General features: G+C 57.2%; 1 protein-coding gene across 1 annotated transcript; it reads left to right on the top strand.

Moving 5' to 3' along the window:
- Positions 1 to 1,530: 1,530 nt before the first annotated feature.
- Positions 1,531 to 9,930, top strand: FGF3 (fibroblast growth factor 3). The gene is made up of 3 exons (XM_002755644.6): positions 1,531 to 1,750; positions 4,016 to 4,119; positions 9,191 to 9,930. Exons 1-3 carry the CDS (start codon positions 1,531 to 1,533, stop codon positions 9,584 to 9,586), a joined length of 720 nt encoding a protein of 239 aa, XP_002755690.1. The 3' UTR covers positions 9,587 to 9,930.
- The last annotated feature ends 11,356 nt before the right edge of the window (positions 9,931 to 21,286 follow it).

The raw sequence follows: 21,286 nt of genomic DNA, 5'->3' as shown, positions 1-21,286 counted from the left end.
CTGGGCCCCACAGGGTGCCCTACTCTGGGGTGGGGTCAAGACAGGCAAAAACCCTGTGCTGGCTCCTGCTTCCTGCTGGCCCCAGAACCCTAGGGGACAGAGCACTGGGAAGCAAGGGAAGTGGGTGGGGACGTAGCTTTTCTGGATACTTTCTGAAGCCCCTCTTTGTGAGGCCACCTGAGATATACCCTGACCCCCACACAGTCCAGGGGACCCCCCACATCTGCTCTGCTTCAGACCTTCCAGGCCGGGACTCCCCTGACACCCGTTCCCTGCCCCTGCGCGGCTCCTCCTCTCATCCCAGACCCGCTGTGGCTGCCACCCTCCCGGTGCTTTTCTCTGGGTGTCCTCTACGGCTCTCTGGTCCAGTTCATCTCTCTGCTTCGTGTCTCCCCGGCCTCCGCTCTTGGCCGATCTCTATCACTCACATTCCCCTGGCCTTTCCCGTCCTCTCCTCCTCCGCTTTTCTCTGTCTCTATCTGCATCTCTTTCTAGGGCTCTCTGTGTGCGCCCACTTCTCTGGCTCTCGCGTCCCTCCTCCCGCCTCCCCAGGCCCCTCTCTGGACCGCCACTGGGACAGGATCCTCTGAGGCCCGCCCGACTTGCACGAACCCCGACACCCCGGGCGCCAGGTTGGGGTGCGCGGCAGAAGACAGCATCTCCCAGCCCCGCCCGCCACGCTGAGGACAGCGCTGCGGCTCCTGCAGGAAGCGCCGGGCGCAGACACAAACCCGGGGCTCCCCATGCGTGCCCGCGCCCCAGAGCCTCCCCGCCGCCGCCCTCCGCGGTCCCCTTCACTATGCGCCGCCTTCAATGGGCGTGTGTCAGCTCCACTTCCCCGCACGTTGTTTTCACGGGCATCAGTCATCGGCGGCGGCCCCATTGTGCCTGGGGATTGATGGGGAGCGGGAGGGGGTGACAGGGCCTGGGGCGGCAGCCTCAAGGCCTCGGTCTATAATTTTCGGAGGCATAATTGGTCTAGGGGAGGGGGAGGGGCTGGGAGGGGACCTTTCAGAGCCCGGAGGGCGTTCGGGGGCGTGGGGCACGCTGCGGAGCTGAGTTCGACGGCGAAGAGCTGGCGACGAGCGTTCGCAGGCGGCGCCCGGCACGAACCCCGAGCCCCGCGGGGCTCCCCACCCGCCGGCCCCCCGCCCCTCCCGCGCCTCCGCCTGGGGACCACGTCGGCCTTTTGTTGCCGAACTCTCCTTTCTTTCAGAGCTTTGCGCAGCAACGGAAATTTCATTGCTCCTGGGTGGAAATTAAAGGGACTCGGGTTCGCTCTCTCCCTCTCCCTCTCTCCCTCTCCCTTTCTCCCTCTCTTCCTCTCTCCCTCTTTCCCTCTCTCCTGCTCTCTTTCTCTCTCGCGCACCATTCCCCCTTCTTCCTCCACCTTTCCCAAGGAGCCGGAGTCAGCACCGCCAGGCGCGGGAGTCCGCTCAGAGCGCCTCGCCGCGGCCGGGCTGCCGCCCCTTCCATGGGCGCCGCGCTCGCCTGCAGCCGCCGCCGCCGCGGGGCGGGCGCGATGCCACGATGGGCCTGATCTGGCTGCTGCTGCTCAGCCTCCTGGAGCCCGGCTGGCCCGCGGCGGGCCCTGGGGCGCGGTTGCGGCGCGATGCGGGCGGCCGCGGCGGCGTCTACGAGCACCTCGGCGGGGCGCCCCGGCGCCGCAAGCTCTACTGCGCCACGAAATATCACCTCCAGCTGCACCCAAGCGGCCGCGTCAACGGCAGCCTGGAGAACAGCGCCTACAGTGAGTGCCCGGGGCTGCGGGGCCCCACGGGGGAAGCGGCGCCCGGGAGGGAGAGGTCGGGCCCGGGAGAAGGCGCGGCGCGCCCAAGGTGTCCGGGAAGACCGGCTGCCTCCAGCGGCCAGAAGGCGACTGCCGGGGCGCCCTCCTCGCCCTCCACGTCGGGTAGAAGAGCGCGCGCTGGGGTCCGAGCAGAACTCGGGGGGATGGGCGCTCACGTCCGAAAGGGGCGCGGGAGGCCGCTGCCCGAGGTCGGGACCAGCTGTCAGAGTTCGTCTCTGGCCCTGCCCGCTAGTCTGGGGGGTCGCGAGCTAGGCACCCCGGGACTCCCGGCTCTGCTGCGCTTGGCAGCTCTGACAAGTTTAAGCCCTTTGAATGTGTCAGAGAAAAGGAGTTAGACAAGGCATTTATCATCGTCTTTATTATTTTGACGACTTCTCCTCCTCCTGCCGACCTCTGTACGCCCCGCCGTCCCCTCCGCCCTCCTCACTCGCGGCTGCCCAGGTGGCCGCCCCCGCCGCTGCCTCTGCAAGGAGGATTCTAGCCTGGCGGAGCTCGGTTCCCTGGCCGCCGCCGCCACCGCCGCCGACAATTATTCTCCGCGCTGGAATCTACACCGCTCCCACCTCCGCCCTGGCCGCACCGCCACAGGAGGGTGGGGGCCCTTGCCACCGGGACACGCGGCTGTGGAGCGCGGAGCGGTGTCCCCTCGGGCCTGGGGGCGCAGACACACACACTCCAGCCCGAACGCAGAACTGCGGCCCGGGCTGCGCTCACCGTGGGAGTCCGCCTGGGTCCATGGTTGGGCTCCTCTAGTGGCAGGGACCTGGGGTCCATTCCGAGCCCTGTGAGGAGCAGGAGAGCCAAGCTCAGGGCCCGGGAAGGCCGCGTGGGGAGTGTGGGAGGGCGGTCAGGACCACCGCGATCCTCCGGTGCGCCATGCGGCGCTCGGCTCCGGCCCCGGGCGCAGGAAACTGTGCGCTGCACTCCAGGTTGCAGCGGGAAACCGCGGCTTCCTCCTGGAAAGCCGCAGCCTTGCGAGGGCGTCCTGGGGAGACGCACCTCCAGGGCCGCAAGGCGGGCACCAGCTGTCGCCAGGGGGGCCCAGTGCGCGGAACTCGTCTCACAAAGATATCTCGGTTCTCTCCAAAGCCAGGCTCCCCCTCGGAGTCGCACAGCATCCAAACTTCTTCTTGGTGCTGGCTGTTCAGGGGCAGGGGAAGGCGCGCGCCCGCAGCCGCCCCAGTCCCTGTGTCGAGACTCGGGCTTCGCTGGTCCCCGGGTGGGCACCGCTGAGGCCGCCCAGCCTGCGCACTGGGAAGGCGAGAGGCTCGCAGCCTGCACCCCAGCGCCCTGGGCTGGAGCAAAAACCCGTTGACCGCAGCCCTGCTGGGACCGCGTGCCAGGAGCGCGCTCTCGAGAGTCATCCCTTGTAGAGGGTGCAGGCAGTTGCCCCAGTCCCCTCAGAGCCTCTGTGGGGAGACAATGACCCCAACCTGGCCTTTGGTGCAGTCCGCCAGCCCCAGCCCCACCACAGCACCCGTTTATCCAGAAGGAAAGGCGGGAGGGGAGGTTTAAACTTTCTTACCCCTGGGAAGTGGATGAGACCCGCCCAGCTTCCCTCTAGGAGTTTCAGGGTCTAAACCGGCTTCCTGCCCCCCCAGGCCCCTGGCGGGTACAACAATCTCCCACCAGGTCCATCACCAGCTGCGTGTGAGTGGCAGGCGCCCTGGCTGTGTTGTTGCCAGTGGGTTATTTTATCAGCCTGGTTCATGGGGCCCAGCTCTCCCGCTGGCTGGCACAGGCACTGGGGACCCCGCAGGCCCAGAGCTCAGACTCACGTGTCTGCCGCCAGGGCTTGACTTACCGCTCAGGCACATGTGCCAGGGCCTGGCAGCCACCTGGCCATAGTGGTCCCCACTTGCTTGTCTGTCAGATGATGGAGGCAGCTGGCAAGGTGTTGTGAGGCTGGCATGGAAACCGTGGTGCTGGCAGAGTCAGCGAGTGGAAAGGTTCATTTTATTCTTTCCTGCCCAGGTTTGAATGACTCCCTTTGGAGAAGCCTCCCCTGATGTCCCCTTCTCTACCTCCTATCTGGTGACTTCTCCCTCCCTGAACTTCCACTCACTCCCTCACCTGTGGGGTGTGGCTACCTTCCCCAGCCCTGAGCCCGGGATGTGGCTTTGGGCAGGGCCAGCTGGGCCTCAGCCAACTCCTCCGTGGCTTTGTGGGGGGCAGCAGGAGTGATGTTTCTCTCACTTCTTCCAGGTATTCTGGAAATAACGGCGGTGGAGGTGGGCATTGTGGCCATCAGGGGGCTCTTCTCTGGGCGGTACCTGGCCATGAACAAGAGGGGTCGGCTGTATGCTTCGGTGAGTCCAGGTTTCCACGTGGGTGGGCGCTGAGGGAATAGCGGTCTGGCCTGCACGTCATGCCAGGGAATGGGAGATGCGGGCAGAACAACGCTTTGCCCAGCCCAGGGCATGTGCGACCTGAGCTGGAACCAGACTCTGGCCCGGGGCTCCACATGCAGTAATCTTTAGCTGTGTCTGTTAGAAGCTGCTCCTCGAGTGACTGGAGCCCGGCCCTGGGGTCTCGGGTTCTGCAGAATGCCGGGCTAGCAAAGGGTGATGATCAGACCCCAACCTGATCATCACCACCGCCCTTCTCTGAGAGTAGCTGAGAGCAGGGAAGTGATTGTCCCCAAATTTCCACCAAAATAAATGGACCCAAGACCACCCACGAGTGTTCCTTGAGGCAGCCAGAGTGCTCCTGGGAGTGTGGAGAGGATGGCGCTGGCCCAGCTCTGCCAGCTCTCTCCAAGGGTGGAAAGGGGAGAGCTGCAGCATGGGAGGGAAAGGAAGGTGGGGCCCATGTCCCAGGCACACAGGGTCCTTGGAGCCCGGGTTTGGGACCCAGTCTCTGTACTGCCTGGGCCTCTGCGTAACCAAAAAGAGTCTCCTCACTCGGTGGGTATGGCAGTGCCCCGCCCCATAAGGGGTGGGGGTGGAGAATACACAGAGTAAAATACATGTAAGGGGAATGTGCTACCTCCAGCTATTCATTACATGCAATTTGGCTGATACTTCCTTGGGCAATGAGAGGCTTTCCATCCACTTGTAGCCTGGACGACGCAGCCCGAGGACGATCTCCCTGCAGTGAGCTCTCCACAGTCGGGCTCACCGGGGAAACAGCCCGCCTCTCCTCTCGCATAAGCCGAGGATTTCAGCAGATTTTTAGCCATTTTGCTAAATGAAGGGCCGGAAAGCTGAGATGCAGCCCTTTGCTTTCTTTTTTCTTTCTTCTTCTTCTTCTTTTTTTTTTTTTTGGTAATATCAGGATCTACTCTGCAAAATGCCATTGCCTTTCTTTTTTCTTTTCTTTCTTTTTTTTCTGGTCGGAGTCTCGCACTGTCACCCGGGCTGGAGTGCAATGGCACTATCTCTGCTCACTGCAACCTCTGCCTCCTGGGTTCAAGCTATTCTTCTGCCTCAGCCTTCTGGGTAGCTTGGATTACAGGTGCCCACCACCATGCCTGGCTAATTTTTCAGCTAATTTTTTTGTATTTTTAGTAGACAGGGTTTCACTATGTTGGCCAGGATTGTCTCAAACTGCCGACCTCGTGATCACCCGCCTCAGCTTCCCAAAGTGCTGAGATTACAGGTGTCAGCCATTGTGCCTGACCCACCCCTTGGTTTTCTCTGGCTCAGAGGCCACTCACTGGAAGCTGTGTCTGGGAGCAGGGGTCCTCCTGGTGCCAGCTTCTGCTATGGGAGGCTCAGGATTTGGGGAGACAGAACAAAACATGATGTGAGGGGGTCCCGATGGTTCAGAGCCCACTCGGGGCTTCCATGCCTGAGAGCTCACAGCCTGGCTTTGGGAAGGGTGGACAGAGGCTCCTAGCCCTACCAGGGACGCTGAAGCCAGGGGTAGCCGAGCAGTCTGGCTGGAGGGTGTGGAACTTTCCCGAGTGCCCAGTGGAGAAGTTCCCACAGCCCTGCGGACACCCTGGGAGGCACATAGCCTGGATGCCAACCCTGTCACCTGCTGCCTGGTGCCACAGACCTTCATGCAGCCAGTTTGCCTAGGAGTGCTGTCCCACTGTGGGGCTCCCTGGACTTGGCCAGCAGCATGCCTGCCCTCAGGCCAGCTCATCCCTCTGGGGGCCAGTGACCACCACACCCGACACTCCTGGGTCCAGCCCTGACCTCCCTTCTGAGGTATAGACCACCCTCCCGCAAAGTCCTTCTGCCTCTGACATTACAACCAAGCTCAGCAGCTCCCCAACTCTCCACCTTAATCGTCACCCCACTGGCCACTAACTCTCACCCAAAGCGGGCTGGGAGGCATGGTCGACCCCATCTCCAGCCCTCAGACCACGCCCCTGCATCTCTCTCTTCAGCCATCTGTTTGGATCTGTTTGTCAAGCCATCCATCCATCTACCTTTCCTTCCCCCTTCCCTTCCTTCCTACTTACTTACTGCCCTCCCTTCTTCCCTCCCTGCCTTCCTTCCTTCCTTCCTTCCTTCCTTCCTTCCTTCCCTCTTCCTTCATTCCATTCACCCTTCTGCCCATACACCTGTCCTTCCTCCTTCTTTCCTTTCTCTCTTCCTTCCGTCCATTCTGGCCAGCTGCCCACCCACCCATCCGTCCCTCCGTGATTCCTTCTTTCCTCCCTTCCACCCACCCATCCGTCCCTCCGTGATTCCTTCTTTCCTCCCTTCCACCCACCCATCCATCTGACATTTGGTGCTTCATTCGCCAGTGTCCTAGGCACTTACCATGTGTTGCACTCTGCTTGGTACATGTTAAGGGGACTTGCTAAAAAGCAGATTGGCCCAGGTCATAGCTTCTGAGGACTCCCGTCACGCACAGGCATCCCCCAGGCACCTTAGCTCCACCCACAGAGCAGCAGCCCAGGTGCCATCTGCTCCCAGGGTGGTTGTCATCCACAGGTTCTGGCTCCTCCAGCCTCTGGAAGCTCCCTCCACTCTCCAAGCCATCTGTGCTGGTCACCCCACACCCTCACTGCCTGGAACGCCCTCCTCCCAGAAAATGCCCACTAGGAAGTGCCCGCCCCACCCTACGGCTCTCTTCAGAAGTCACCTCCTCAACACAGTGGCCTTGGAGTCCCCTTCCTCCCCACCCCTCTAGGGTGGAAACGGTCCTGGGGAAGGGGACTGTGGGACCAGGTCAGCTCTGGGGTCTGTGGCACTGGACCCTGAGCTGACACCTTCTGCCCTGGTCGTCTAGGCTGCCCCAGGTGCCCCCCAATGTGGCAGCAAGTGATCTACAGTCCCCCCATCTCCCACCTTGGGAGGGCCTGAGTCCCCTGCTAATGGAGGCTCACAGGCCTGTGTCCTTCAGTGGCCCACCCCCCAAGTGGCCCTGCAAAGAGAAAACTGACCATGTGACCTCCCTGGCCCTGGAAGGACGCACCTCCTGCAGGATGGAGGGATCTGGGAGAAGCCTGGGGCCCGCCCTGAGTTTCCCACAGTCTGGCATGGGAGCCAGACTATCATGGTGCATGCACCCAGTGTGGACGTGGGGAAGTCGGCCCTGAGCCCCAGGCTGTGCAGGGCTCAGGCACAGGTCAGACACTATTCCATCCCCCTGTGATGTAGGCTCTGGCACAGCCCCTGGGCCTCAGTTTCTCCATCTATAAGCATGGAGACTGGTCTTGGATAGTGACATCTGTACTGTGACCTGGGGGCTCTGGGCCTCCAGGGGGGCTGATGAGCAGGGGGTTTCAGGTTATGGGGAGAGGCAGCCCCTAGCACCAGGTCAGCCTTCCACCCTTCCCTTGCCCCGAGCTTTCATGTCACTGGAAGAGGACACAGGTACTTGAAACATCTTGCTCCCTGAGGTCCTGCTGGGTCAGATGCTGTGGGGTCCAGCCTGGGAGCCCCTGGAGGCCATTTCCACTCTCCCTCATTCCCCTGGGACACCACACCCCAGATGGGGACAGACCACAAGGGCCTCTGGCTCCTCCCTGGGGCCAGTCCCCAGGAGGAAGGAGAGGTCTGCTGTCCACCCTGCCCCTGCTGCTTCCACCTCCCACCACCCTTTCTGGTTCGGAGGAAGCAGCTCTTGTCAGTCACCCCCTGGGGGAGGCGCCCTAGGCGTTGCCACTTGCCTGTAGCTGGTACTGAAGCCCAGTGGGTCTGCATATGGCATACCCACCCCCTCCCTACCCCACAGACTAAGAAGACCCTATGAGTCAGTCCCTGAGGGAACTTCCCATGTCCAGGCCTTGGGGACACTGGTGTCAGCTCCTTCAGTTCAGAGCTTCACTGTGCCTTTGAGAGGGCAGGGTCCCCTCTGCCCTTCCCCAACCGCACCCCAGGCCTGACAAGGGTCCCAGTAATCTCTGATGACAAAGAGAGTGTCCTCTCTGTCCTGCTGGTGGGACAGCCCCGCCTCAGCTCTCATCCTAAGAATAGCAATATCGTGGCACTGTTAGAGCCTCTGCCTCGTGCCAGCCCCGGCCCCCGCTCTGTGTTGTAACCTCTTCAACCTGCAGAGTGGGGACCCTGCATCTTAAGAGAATGTTGCTCAGAGATCAGTGACCCCAGAGGGGACCCCTGAATGCAGTGTTTAACGGAGCATCTGGGCTCATCAAACCTGGCTGTGTCCCCTTCCCTTCCCTTCCTGCTTTTGGTGTTCTCTCTTCTTTTTTTTTTTTTTGAGACAGTCTTGCTCTGTTGCCAGGCTGAAGTGCAGTGGCATGATCTCGGCTCACTGCAACCTCCCTCTCCCAGGTTCAAGTGGCTCCCCTGCCTCAGCCTCCTGAGTAGCTGGGACTACAGGTGCCCACCACCACACCAGGCTAATTTTTTGTATTTTAGTAGAGACGGGATTTCACCATGATGGCCAGGCTGGTCTCGATCTCCTGACTTCATGATCCACCCATCTCGGCCTCCCAAAGTGCTGGGATTATAGGCATGACCACTGCACCCTGCCTTCTTTTTTCTTTTTTGCAATTTCTTTAAAAGTGATCTGGGTGCTATCATCTTCCTTTGTCCAAATGCCCAGTCCTTGCTGCCGTCCACACTGCCAGCAGACCACCAGGGCACCTGGGTTGGCCAGCCTGGCCTCTGCTGCAGACAACCCTACACATCCCTTTGCTGGGTCAGTGCCCTCAGATGGGGAGACAGAGGCTGGTGGATCCCAGAGAGCAGGAGCTGGAAGTTGCTTGGGACAGCTTTGTGAGAAGGCAACCTTTGAACAGAAGGCGAAGCTCACCAGGCATACAGGGGAGGAAGGGCACGCCGGGCAGAGGGCAAGGCCTAGGCAAAGGTGTGTCAGGCTGCAAGTGTGCCAGGGTGTGGCCCTGGACCAAGCAGCCTCAGAGGAGGGGAGGGAGGCATCGGGCCACCCTGGGCCCTGCGGCGGCGTGGTCTTCCTGGGCCACTGACTGACCGTGACATCTCGTCCCCGCAGGAGCACTACAGCGCCGAGTGCGAGTTTGTGGAGCGGATCCACGAGCTGGGCTATAACACGTATGCGTCACGGCTGTACCGGACGGTGTCCAGTACACCCGGACCCCAGCGGCAGCCCAGCGCGGAGAGACTGTGGTACGTGTCTGTGAACGGCAAGGGTCGGCCACGCAGGGGCTTCAAGACCCGCCGCACTCAGAAGTCCTCCCTGTTCCTGCCCCGAGTGCTGGACCACAGGGACCACGAGATGGTGCGGCAGCTGCAGGGTGACCTGCCCGGACTCCCTGGTAAGGGGGTCCAGACCCGGCGGCGGCGGCAGAAGCAGAGCCTGGATGGCCTGGAGCCCTCACACGTTCAGGCCCCGGGACTGGGCTCCCAGCTGGAGGCCAGTGTGCACTAGCTGGGCCTGGTGGCCACCGCCAGAGCTCCTGGCAACGTCTTGGCGTGGCAGCGTCTTGACTCTGACTCTCCTCCTTGAGCATGTGTCCCCTCGTCCTGCCCCTGCGTCTGGGTTGGCCACTGTTTCCAGAGCCAGCCCAAATCAGGGTCCCAGGGTCCAGCGGGAACTGAAGAGCGCCCCAGTGGGAGCTCAGAGAGGGCTGCCTGCAGTGCAGGACATTTGTGGGTCTGTGGTGTGGCCAGAAGCCCGTGGGCAAGGCTCTCAGTGCCAGCCCCGGCAGACCGACATGTCTCCAGCAGCAACAGCAGGGCAGTGTGGGGCTCTGTGGCATGAAAACATTAAAGTGTTTTATTCCACTCTGCCGTTTGGTAGATGGTGATGCCGGCTGAGTACTTACTGCTTTTGCTGGAACATGCTTGTTTTGAGCACAGCAGAATCTGCGCTGGCACCAGCCTCCCCGGACTCCCTGGTAAGGGGGTCCAGACCCGGCGGCGGCTTTAAGAGGAACACGGTAGTCCCAGAATCGGGCTAAAGGTGCATTTCCATCCCCTGGTTTTAGAAAGTTACGATTGTTTTTGGATGGATGGAAACAAGCTAAGGTGTGTTTCTGCATGTGTGTGCCTCGTGTGTGTGTGCATGGAGAGAAGGATTGTGTATTTCCGAAAGCATGAGTGTGCATGGGGGGACATGCGTTCTTGTGTTAGTGTGTGCCTGTGTATATATATGTATGTAAGTGTGTATGTTCCTGGGTGTGTCTGAGTATGTGATGTGTGTGTGTGTGTGTGTGTGTGTGTGTGGAGAAAGAAAGAGAGAGAGAGGTTTACTTTCTTCTAGAACTCCAGAAAGCTCCTCCCTCTGGAAGCTGTGTGCTTCTCCAGGGACCCTTTCGAGCAGCTGTGTCAGGTCAGGCAGCGCAGAAACTCCTCTCTCCCTGCAAGCTGCTCTTCGGTCCTGTCTTTGCCTAAGAAGGTGAGGCTTGGCCTGGCGCAGTGGCTCACACGTGTGATCCCAGCACTTCCAGAGGCTGAGGCAGGCGGATCACCTGAGGTCAGGAGTTTGAGACCAGCTTGGCCAACATGGTGAAACCGCGTCTCTACTAAAAATACAAAAATTAGCCCGGTGTGACGGCGCATGCCTCTCATCCCAGCTACTCGGGAGGCTGAGGCAGGAGACTTGATTGAACCTGGGAGGTGGGGGTTGCAGTGAGCCAAGATCGCACCATCGGACTCCAGCCTGGGGGACAAGAGCAAGACTGAGTCTTAAAAGAACACAAAAAAAGAAGGTGAGGCACAGAGAGGCGATTATTCAGTGGCCGGGCCTCGCCTTGGACTAGGCGCCTCCTCACACCTGCTCCCCAACAATGGCATGGGCACTGTCACCTGGGCGAGCTGAGGTAAGAGCCGGTGTGGGCAGCGTGCTCAACTCTCCCAGCACCTGGCAGGGTGGGCAGGGCCCAGGTGAGGAGCCTGTGCTGAGCCTGGGGCCATGAGGACCATGGCTCTGTGCTCCCATTCCCTTCCAGGGCTCAGAGAGCCCAGGGTCGGAGATCCCACCATCACAGAGCCCAGGGTCACAGAGCCCAGGGTCACAGAGCCCAGAGTCACAGAGCCCAGGGTCAGAGAGCCCAGGGTCGGAGATCCCACCATCACAGAGCCCAGGGTCACAGAGCCCAGGGTCACAGAGCCCAGAGTCACAGAGCCCAGGGTCACAGAGCCCAGGGTCACAGAGCCCAGAGTCACAGAGCCCAGGGTCAGAGAGCCCAGGGTCACAGAGCCCAGAGTCACAGAGCCCAGGGTCACAGAGCCCAGGGTCACAGAGCCCAGGGTCACAGAGCCCAGAGTCACAGAGCCCAGGGTCAGAGAGCCCAGAGTCACAGAGCCCAGGGTCAGAGAGCCCAGAGTCACAGAGCCCAGGGTCAGAGAGCCCAGGGTCACAGAGCCCAGGGTCAGAGAGCCCAGGGTCACAGAGCCCAGAGTTACAGAGCCCAGAGTCAGAGAGCCCAGAGTCACAGAGCCCAGGGTCACAGAGCCCAGGGTCACAGAGCCCAGGGTCACAGAGCCCAGGGTCAGAGATCCCAGACTCAGAGAGCCCAGGGTCAGAGAGCCTATGGTCACAGAGCCCAGACTCGAAGGCCTAGGGTTAGAGACCCCTGCCTGGTCACTGCACACTTGCCAAACGCACAGGGAGGCTGGGCTCCTCACTGGCATGTGTGCAACACAAGTGAAAAGTCTTGGTGCCTCCTTCAGCCCCCAGCACATGTCAGATTTCCCGGAATCGCTCCCTCAAAGGGTTGAAGATTCATGGCAGTCAGCAGGAGCAGTGCGCAGGCTGAGCTCTGCTCTGGGTTTTGCTGTTTCTCCAGAGTGAGATGGGGCTGCCATCACTCCCAGCCTGCAGATGATGGCCCTGAGGCCTGGCGAGGAGAGCTTGCCCAGGGGCTGTGTGGATACAGGGGAAGCCGTGACAGTCAGTGCTGCAGGATCAGCAGATGGTCCCTGGTGCAGGCGCAGGAGACCCTGGGGGCTCTTGTTTAACCTGCAAAACAGCTTTGACAAGAGAATGTAGATTTTTTGCAGCTGACAGCTGTGCTGGGGTCACCTTTCTCCCCACACCAGAGTCCAAGGGGCTTCATTTTGTGTGTGCATTAGGGGGCTGAATTATGTCCCCTCCCCAGAGTTCATACATTGAAGTCTTAATCCCAGTACCTCATCATGTGACCTTATTTGGAACTACGGTCATTACAGATGCAGTTGGTGAAGATGAGGTCACACAGGAGTAGAATGAGCCCTGCATCCATTGTGACCAGGGTCCTCCTTAAAGGACATGTGGACACAGCCATGCACACAGGGGGACGCCATGAGAGCGTGAAGGTGGGGACAAGGGGGATGCTCCTACAAGCCCAGGAGTGCCAAAGTTTGCCAGCAAACGCCAGCACCTAAGGGACAAGAAAGGAACAGACTCTGAGCCACAGCCTGAGAAGAAGCCAAGCCTGCCGACACCCCGGTCTTGAACTTGCAGCCCCAAGGCCTGCAGATGACAAACGTCTGTTTCCGTCGCCCACCCTGCGTGGGGCTGTGTTACCATAGCTTGAACATCAGGCACCAAGGGCAAGGAAGCTGCTGGTCTCCAAAAGGAGAGTGAACCCACTTTTGCTGGATGAAGGGAAGGGGAGAGAAGGCGGGACCCAGGCTGAGAGTGCAGGCTCCTTGGGGGGGTTCAGAGGATGCCACTGCCTCAGGTGCCATGGTGGGAACTCCTGCTTCCTTACACACAGGAAGGGCTGGAGGCAGAATTCTACTAAAAGGAAAAAGGTATGGGGGTTTGGGGGGGCCTGGGACCCAGCATCCATTGCTGTTAGGTGGTTCACCTGCTCCACGTGCGCTCGGGACAGGCAGTGCCTGGGGACCCCACACCTGTGGCTCTGTGGGCAGATGCCCTCTGAGTCGGGAGAGGCTGCCCCAGGGGCTCCAGGGACAGTGACCTCCCTGTTTGCATTTGCATGACCCAGAGGGAACCGGAAGGGAGAGAAAGAGGCTGAGCAGGTGGGGCGGGCCTTTGCCTGGTGAGTCTCTGGGACTTTGGGTCCAGGACCTGTCAGGAGTAGGAATGGAAACATTATACGGTCTATGAAAAATGGTAAGGTGGCCGGCTGCGGTGGCTCACACCTGTAATCCTAGCACTTTGGTAGGCTGAGGCGGGCAGATCACTTGAGGACGGGAGCTCGAGACCAGCCTGAACAGCATCGAGAAACCCCATCTCTACTAAAAATACAAAACTAGCCAGGCTTGGTGGCAGGCGCCTGTAATCCCAGCTACTTGGGAGACTGAGGCAGGAGAATCACTAGACCCAAGAAGCAGAGGTTGCAGTCAGCTGAGCTCACACCACTGCACTCCAGCCTGGGTAGCAGAGTGAGACTCTGTCTCAAACAAAACAAAACCCACAAAAATTAGCTAGATGTAGTGATGTGCACCTGTAGTGCCAGCTACTGGGGAGGCTGAGGCACAAGAATTGCTTGAACCCGGGAGGCAGAGGTTACAGTGAGCCGAGATCATGCCATTACACTCCAGCCTGGTCAACAGAATGAGACTCTGTCTCCAAAAAAAAAAAAAAAAAAAAAAAAAGGAAGGACATTCTGACACACATTACAACCTGGAGGACATTGTGCCGGGTGACAAAAATACAATTTCACTTAGATGAGATCCCTGGAGTAGTCAAATCCAGAGACAGAAAGTAGAATGGTGGGTGCCAGGAGCTGGGGGAGGGAATGGGGAGTTAGTGTTTGATGGAGAGACAGTCTCATTTTGGGAAGATGGAAAAGTACTGAAAGTAGGTGACAGTGATGGTGATGATGGTGATGGTGATGATGGTGATGGTGATGGTGATGATGATGGTGATGATGGTGATGGTGACGATAGTGATGGTGATGATGGTGATGGTGACGGTGATGGTGATGGTGATGATGGTGATGATGGTGATGGTGATGGTGATGATGATGGTGATGGTGATGGTGATGATGATGGTGATGATGGTGATGGTGATGATGGTGATGGTGATGGTGATGATGGTGGTGATGGTGATGATGGTGGTGATGGTGATGATGATGGTGGTGATGGTGATGATGGTGATGGTGATGGTGGTGATGGTAGCAGAGTGATGGTGATGGTGATGGTGATGATGGTGATGGTGGTGGTGATGGTGCTGATGGTGATGATGGTGATGGTGATGATGGTGATGGTGGTGATGGTGATGGTGATGGTAATGGTGGTGATGGTGGTGATGATGTTGGTGGTGGTGATGGCGGTGGTGGTGATGATGATGGTGATGATGGTGATGGTTATGATGGTACTGATGGTGATGATGGTGATGGCGATGATGGTGATGATGGTGATGGTGATGGTGCTGATGATGATGGTGATGGTGATGATGATGATGGCGATGGTGCTGATGGTGATGATGGTGATGGTGATGATGGTGCTGGTGATGGTAATGGTGGTGATGGTGGTGGTGGTGATGATGGTGATGGTGGTGGTGGTGATGATGGTGATGGTGATGGTGGTGATGGTGATGATGGTGATGACGGTGATGGTGATGATGGTGATGGTGATGATGGTGATGGTGATGATGGTGATGGTGGTGGTGGTGATGATGGTGATGATGGTGATGGTGATGTTAATGGTGGTGGTGGTGATGGTGGTGGTGATGATGGTGATGGTGGTGATGGTGGTGGTGGTGGTGGTGATGTTGATGGTTACAGGTTGTGGAAGTCCTCAACACACTCAATCGTACACTCCGCAGAACCTTGTCGGCAGTGGTGCTATCATTCGTGTTCATGCCTTCCTCATGGAAAGCACTAGTTGAGAGCATTGGTGGCACCCACCAACCATTGCTGAATTAAGGAAAAAAGGAAAAAGGGTCTTCTTGGAGTGGCTAGTGGGCCCCCTGCCTGCCCAGTTGGCCTGTACAGTGCTCTCCAGGGTGGGCACAGGTAGGAGGAGCACTTTGCCAGGGACTGGTCCATCCCCGCTTGTCCCATAGGAGAAGACGGGCTTGCCTGGGTGAAGCCAAGAGAATAAGGACCCCAGGGCCTGGCTCAGTTGCTCATGCCTGTAATCCCAGCACTTTGGGAGGCCAAGGCAGGTGGATCACAAGGTCAGGAGTTCAAGACCAGCCTGGTCAAGATGGTGAAACCTCATCTCTACTAAGAATGCAAAAGATAGCTGGGCATAGTGGTAGGCACCTGTAATCCCAGCTACTCAGGAGGCTGAGGCAGAGAATTGCTTGAACCTGGGAAGTGGAGGTTGCAGTGAGCTGAGATCACGTCACTGCGCTCCAGCCTGGGTGAGAGAGTGAGACTCTGTCTTAAAAAAAAAAAAAAAGAGAGAGAGAGAGAGAGAATAAGGACCTCTGTTGCCCAGCCCCCTGCATCCCAGCCCTGGAGCCCACTCAACCTTCTCTGCCTCTGATGGAATCAGTGCCTTCAATGGGGAGGGCAGGATGGCCCCGGGTACCCCAGCTTCAGCTACTCAGAGTGGGCCTTTGAACCCCTTGGTGGGTTCAGAGGTCTCCTGCCTCCCAGGGGTTGAAGGACTCAGAAAGGTGAACCAGCAGGCCTATAATTAGTGCCCACCCATCCAAGGGCCACTGTGCCTCAGCATTCAAGGGCTGCGACAGATATAGCCCCTGGAGCTGACCTCTGTTCCCCCTTGAGCTGCAAAGGCTGGACTACCAGAAGCAGCCCACACTTGTACCTGAGGGGCTGGCCCTGTGTCCACACCGAGGAAGGGGACTGCGGCAGAAGGGGCTTCTGGGAGGGTTAAATTTAGCACAGGTGCTGTTCTCAGACCCACTGATTCAAATGTGGCCTTGGTCACTTCTGTTGTTTGATCATGACAGCATTTGCAGTCATGTGGCCCAGAACTGGCCTCTGCCTCTCCCCAGCCTCAATGTTCCCATCTGTCAAGTGGGGCTCCCCCAGTGGTCACTGAGAGCTGCTGAGGCCACGCAGATGATGAGTGGTCTGTAAATAACAGCTGCACCGCACAGCCAGGAGAGGATGCGGGAGAAACCTGGCCCTGCTCTCCAGCCAGTGGCGGGGCGCCACAGTGCAGAGAAACAGAGCACGCCTTCCCCAGGTGCCCTTTTGGCAGCACTCTCCCTGGAGGGGCTGCTGGCCTGGGCCTGGAAGGTGGGGAATGAATGGAAAAGTCTAGAGGACACAGTGAGTATTGGTGGTGGGCTGCGAGATCCTGGGAGATGTCATGCTTTGGGCAGGCTGGGTTCAAGACAGAAATTTTAAAAATTCCTTTATTATCACTGATAAACACATTTATCTGTCTTTTGTATAGTTCAGGAGAAAAGCACTGTAATTCATTTTCCATCCATCCTCCACTTATCTACTAACCATCCATCATTCATCATCCATCTTTCCATCCATCCATCCATTCATCCATCCGTCTTTCATCTTTCCATCTATCCATTCATCATTCATTTATCCATCAATCAACCCATTCATCTACTAATCTACTATCCATTCATTCATCCATCCATCTTCCATCTTTCCATTCATCTTCAATTCATCCTCTATCCTTCCATCCATCCATCTACCTGTCCACCCATTTATCTACTCATCTACTATGCAGTCATCTATCCATCCATCTTCCATCTTTTTTTATCCATCTATCCATCCTCCTATCCTTCTATCCATCCATCATTCATTCATCCATCCATACATCCATCCACCCACTCATCTATCAATCTATCTTCCATCTTTTCATCCATCTATCCATCCATCCATCATCCATCCATCTGTCCACCCATTCATCTACTCATCTACTATGCATTCATCTATCCATCCATCTTCCATCTTTTCATCCATCCATCCACCCTTCTTCCATCCATCCATCATTCATTCATCCATCCATTCATCCATCCACCCATTCATCTATCAATCTATCTTCCATCTTTTCATCCATCTACCTATCCATCCTTCTATCCTTCCACCCATCCTTCACTCATCCATCTATCCACCCATTCTTCCATCCTTCCATCCATCTATGCATTCATCCATTCCCCATCCATTCACTCATCTACCATCCATCCAGCAAGCATGTGGGCATCCATCAGTGGGCCTGGAGTCTTGGTAGAGAGTGCAGCAGGCGTCCATGCAGCCAAATGCCAGACCCTCTGCTGGGCAGGATGGACAGAGGTGGTGCTACCTCTCCTTGTGCATCAGAACCTTGCAGTTTCACAGGGTGGCCCTGGGATGTGGAAGGGCCCAGATTGCAGTGCTGAAGGCAGGGTGGAGAAGACGGGGCAGAGAGAACTGGCTGCCTGGTAAGGAGTGTTTATAGTCTCAGGCCTTGGAATCAGATCAACCTGGGCCCCAGGCTCAAAGCTCCCATCACAGGCTGAGGCCAGATAAAGCGCTCTGACATATCTGTTGATCCCAAGCTCTTCCCTGCCCCAGGACCTTTGCACATGATGTCTGTTGAAAACAATCTTCCCTTCACTCTTCACCAGTTGGGTCCCTTTACAATCTTTACTTCTAAAGGTGTCACCTCTTCAGAGACCTACCACGATCTCCCTACTTCAAACTGGGGCCCCTTCTCATTTTGTTCTTACAGTGCCTTATTTTCCTTCAAAGAACCCAACATAATCTGTAATTATCTAGTTAACTGTCCACTCACTGCTGACCCCACCAGTCCCCCATGCGCAGGCAAGGCACCTGGGCTCTTTATTTCCACCAACTCAAGTCTGCCTTTGGTTGAGGACTACTCCCGGGGACAGACACTCCTCGAACTTCCAGCCTGCTCCCCTCAGACAAGAATCCCAGGACTTGCGATGGGAAGCCCTGGGGCCTCTTTGTGCAGAAAGGTGAGGACTGAAGGGTTATGGGTGGAACAATGCCATATCTACTACATTCTGCCATGGTTCACCTTTTGCAGATGGGAAACTTGAGGCTCAGAGAGATGAAGCAATTTTCTCAAGGTCACACAGCCAGTGAGGGACATGCCAGGGCTGATTGCAAGATCTCTGAGGCTCCAATGCTTATGTTACATGGAGCCCAAGGTGGGGAGCTAGAACAGGCAGAAGCCAAGAAGTGAGAGGCAGGAAAATTGTGTGGCCGTTCTGAAACCGCAGAGCAGAGAGCCACGCATGACCCGGCGATTCACTCCTGGGTACTTACCCCAGAGAAGTGCAAACACACGCCCACACAAAAACCTGTGTGCCAGCGTTTCCAGCAGCATTATTCATGGCAGCCAGCGCGTGGCAGCAAGCCAAGTGCCCACCAAGTGATTGACGGATAAATGCAAGGTATCCACTCTCTGCTGGAGCTAGCACACACAATGCTTCTGTGTACAGTGCTATGGGCGTAGGATGGAATGGTGTTCACCAGCAGAAGGAATGGAGCGCTCAGACCTCTTACAGCACGTATGAGCCCGGAGGGCCGGGTGCTAAGCGAGGGACCCAGCCCAAAGGGACACACTGACAATTCCATTCCTATGAAATGTCCACAATAGGCAAATCCATAGAGATGAAAAGTAGATTAGTGACTTCTAGCAGCTGATGGAGAAAGCAATGATACTGCTCATTGGTATAGGTTTTTTTTCTTCTTTTTCTTTCTTTCTTTCTTTTTTTTTTTTTTTGAGGCAGAGTCTCACTTTATTGCCCAGGCTGGAGTGTGATGGCACGATCTCGGCTCACTGCAACCTCTGTCTTCCGGGTTCGGGCAATTCTCCTGCCTCAGCCTCCCGAGTGGCTGGGATTATAGGCGCACGCCACCATGCCCTGATAATTTTAAGTAGAGACAGGATTTCTTTTTTTTTTTTTTTTGAGACGGAGTTTCGCTCTTATTACCCAGGCTGGAGTGCAATGGCTCGATCTCGGCTGACCTCAACCTCTGCCTCCTGGGTTCAGGCAATTCTCCTGCCTCAACCTCCTGAGTAGCTGGAACTACAGGTGCATGCCACAATGCCCAGCTAATTTTTTGTATTTTTAGTAGAGACGGGGTTTCACCATGTTGACCAGGATGGTCTCGATCTCTTGACCTCGTGATCCACCCGCCTCGGCCTCCCAAAGTGCTGGGATTACAGGTGTGAGCCACCGCGGCCGGCCCAGAGACAGGATTTCACCATATTGGCCAGGCCGATCTCGAACTCCTGACCCTGTGATCCACTAGCCTCGGCTTCCCAAAGTGCTGGTATTACTGGCATGATCCACTGCGCCCAGCTCATAGTATGGAGTTTCTTTTGGGATGATGAAAGTGTGTCTGGAATAGACGGTGGTGATGGTCACATCGCACTGAATAAAATACTGAATCGCACTCCTTAAATGGGTGGATTGTACGGTATGTGAATGGTGTCACGTATGAATGATACCTCCATGAATCTGCTGGCACAGACACGTGGTCTGCAAGTCATTCTAGGAGAGTGGGGCTGGGCAGGCCCTCCCCACCCTTGGAGACATCGGAGGGGAGCATCGGAGGTGGGAGCGGGGTTGTCCCAGGTGATCTGGGAGGGCACCAATACATGCAGTACTGAGGCCTACCAGCAGATGGCAGCGATCTCAGGGACAAGCTTCAGGTATGGAAGAGTCGGCTGGGGACACCTTGCTGGGTCGTTCCATCCATCCATCTTTCCAGATGGTGGGCAATGGTGCCTCTCTGTCTGCCGGTGACATGCTGTGGCAGCTGCTGATTCACCCTGACAAGGCAGTCTGGGAAGGAGTCAGGACGGACCATGACTGGGCATCCCAGCATGGGATGGCAGAGGAGGGCAGAGGGCCCCCTCCCCGGGCACAAGGGCCAAGCCTGGCACGAAGGAGGAGGAAGCAGTGAGCCTGTGGCCTGGGTAGGGTGTGCAGCAGGTGCCCATCCTTGCCACTGGAAGAAGGATGGGCAGCAGAGCCATGCAAAACAGTGATGATGATGACCATGGTGGGGAGAGGAGGAAGGGGCACATTTAGTGGGTGCCTTTCCCACCTGGGGCCGTGTTGCTGTGACCTCACCGCAGCTCTCTGAGTTGGATTCTAATTCTCCCCATGTGATAGGTGCACCAGAGAAGAAAGTCTTGCCCAAGTTCACACAACTTGCAAGAACTGAAACCAAATTCACACCCAGCTGCCCGGCTGGTCTTTCTCAAATGGCCTTAACAGGATCCATGTTTTTTGTCTTAGGCTAATTTGTTTGTTTGTTTGCTTGTTTTTCGACAGAGTCTTGCTGTGTCACTCAGGCTGGAGTGCAGTGGCACAATCTCTGCTCATTGCAGCCTCTGCCCCCAGGTTCAAGTGATCCCCATGCCTCAGCCACCTGAGTAGCTGGGATTACAGGCACACGGTAGAGATGGGGTTTTGCCACGTTGTCCAGGCTGGTCTTGAACTCCTGACTTCAAGTGATCCACCAGCCTTGGCCTCCCAAAGTGCTTGGATTACAGGCGTGAACCACCATGCCTGGCGTGTCTTAGGGTTCTTCATTTAAGCCAGTGGTTCTTGAAATTTTCATTTCAGGCCCCACCCCAGATCTGCTGAACCAGAGCCCTGAGGTGATGCCCAGCAATCTGTAAGTTTCAAGCACCAGGCGGTTTAGATGTCCTAGAATTTAGAAACCTGTGATTTAAAGGGGCATCCCCATGGGTCGTTCACGCTGACTGAGTTAGCGTACACAGTGCTCTGCTATGGGCTGAGTGCTTTTCACCCATCATCCACTGAACTCACCCAGTGACCCTGCAAGGATGGCCACTATGATTCCCATTCTACAGGCAGGAAGACTGAGGCCCAGGGGTAAAGCCTGAAGTTCCTAGCTGTGAGGGAAGAGCTTAGACAGGAGGCCGGGTTTGAGAGGTCAGTCTGCACCACGCACAGTGACTGCCAATCCCAACACACACACTTTCTCTACGAAGTGGAGGTTCAGGGGAAGGCATTGTCACTGAAATATGGGCATCATTGTTTCAGGACACCTCAGGCCTTGAGCATAAGGGAGACAGGGCAGAGTGGGGGAGGAGTCACAGTCCCCTTGAGGCTCACCAAGGCCTCATCTGGGGCATCCCCAGACCCCTCGGCAGGAGGGTGGGTCCTCCCAATGCTCACCCGAGCTGCACCCCACCTCAAGGTGCACAGGAAAGATTTGCTTTCAGGACCCAATGGGTTTGGGGCCACAGTTCATCTTGGTCTGAGTTGAACCTCCCAGAGTATCTGTTTTCCTTC

This window comes from Callithrix jacchus, chromosome 10, assembly GCF_049354715.1.
Source record: "Callithrix jacchus isolate 240 chromosome 10, calJac240_pri, whole genome shotgun sequence".
Classification (NCBI taxonomy): Eukaryota; Metazoa; Chordata; class Mammalia; order Primates; family Cebidae; genus Callithrix; species Callithrix jacchus.
The sequence above is the reverse complement of the archived record's forward strand: the minus strand, read 5'-3'. Positions and strand labels throughout refer to the sequence as shown.

Bases quoted from the DNA above. Each gene is read 5' to 3' on its own strand.
- FGF3 (XM_002755644.6), top strand. From the start codon at position 1,531: ATGGGCCTGATCTGGCTGCTGCTGCTCAGCCTCCTGGAGCCCGGCTGG. The intron at 1,751-4,015 runs GTGAGTGCCCGG...CACTTCTTCCAG, and splicing joins CCTGGAGAACAGCGCCTACA to GTATTCTGGAAATAACGGCG. The intron at 4,120-9,190 runs GTGAGTCCAGGT...TCGTCCCCGCAG, and splicing joins GGGGTCGGCTGTATGCTTCG to GAGCACTACAGCGCCGAGTG.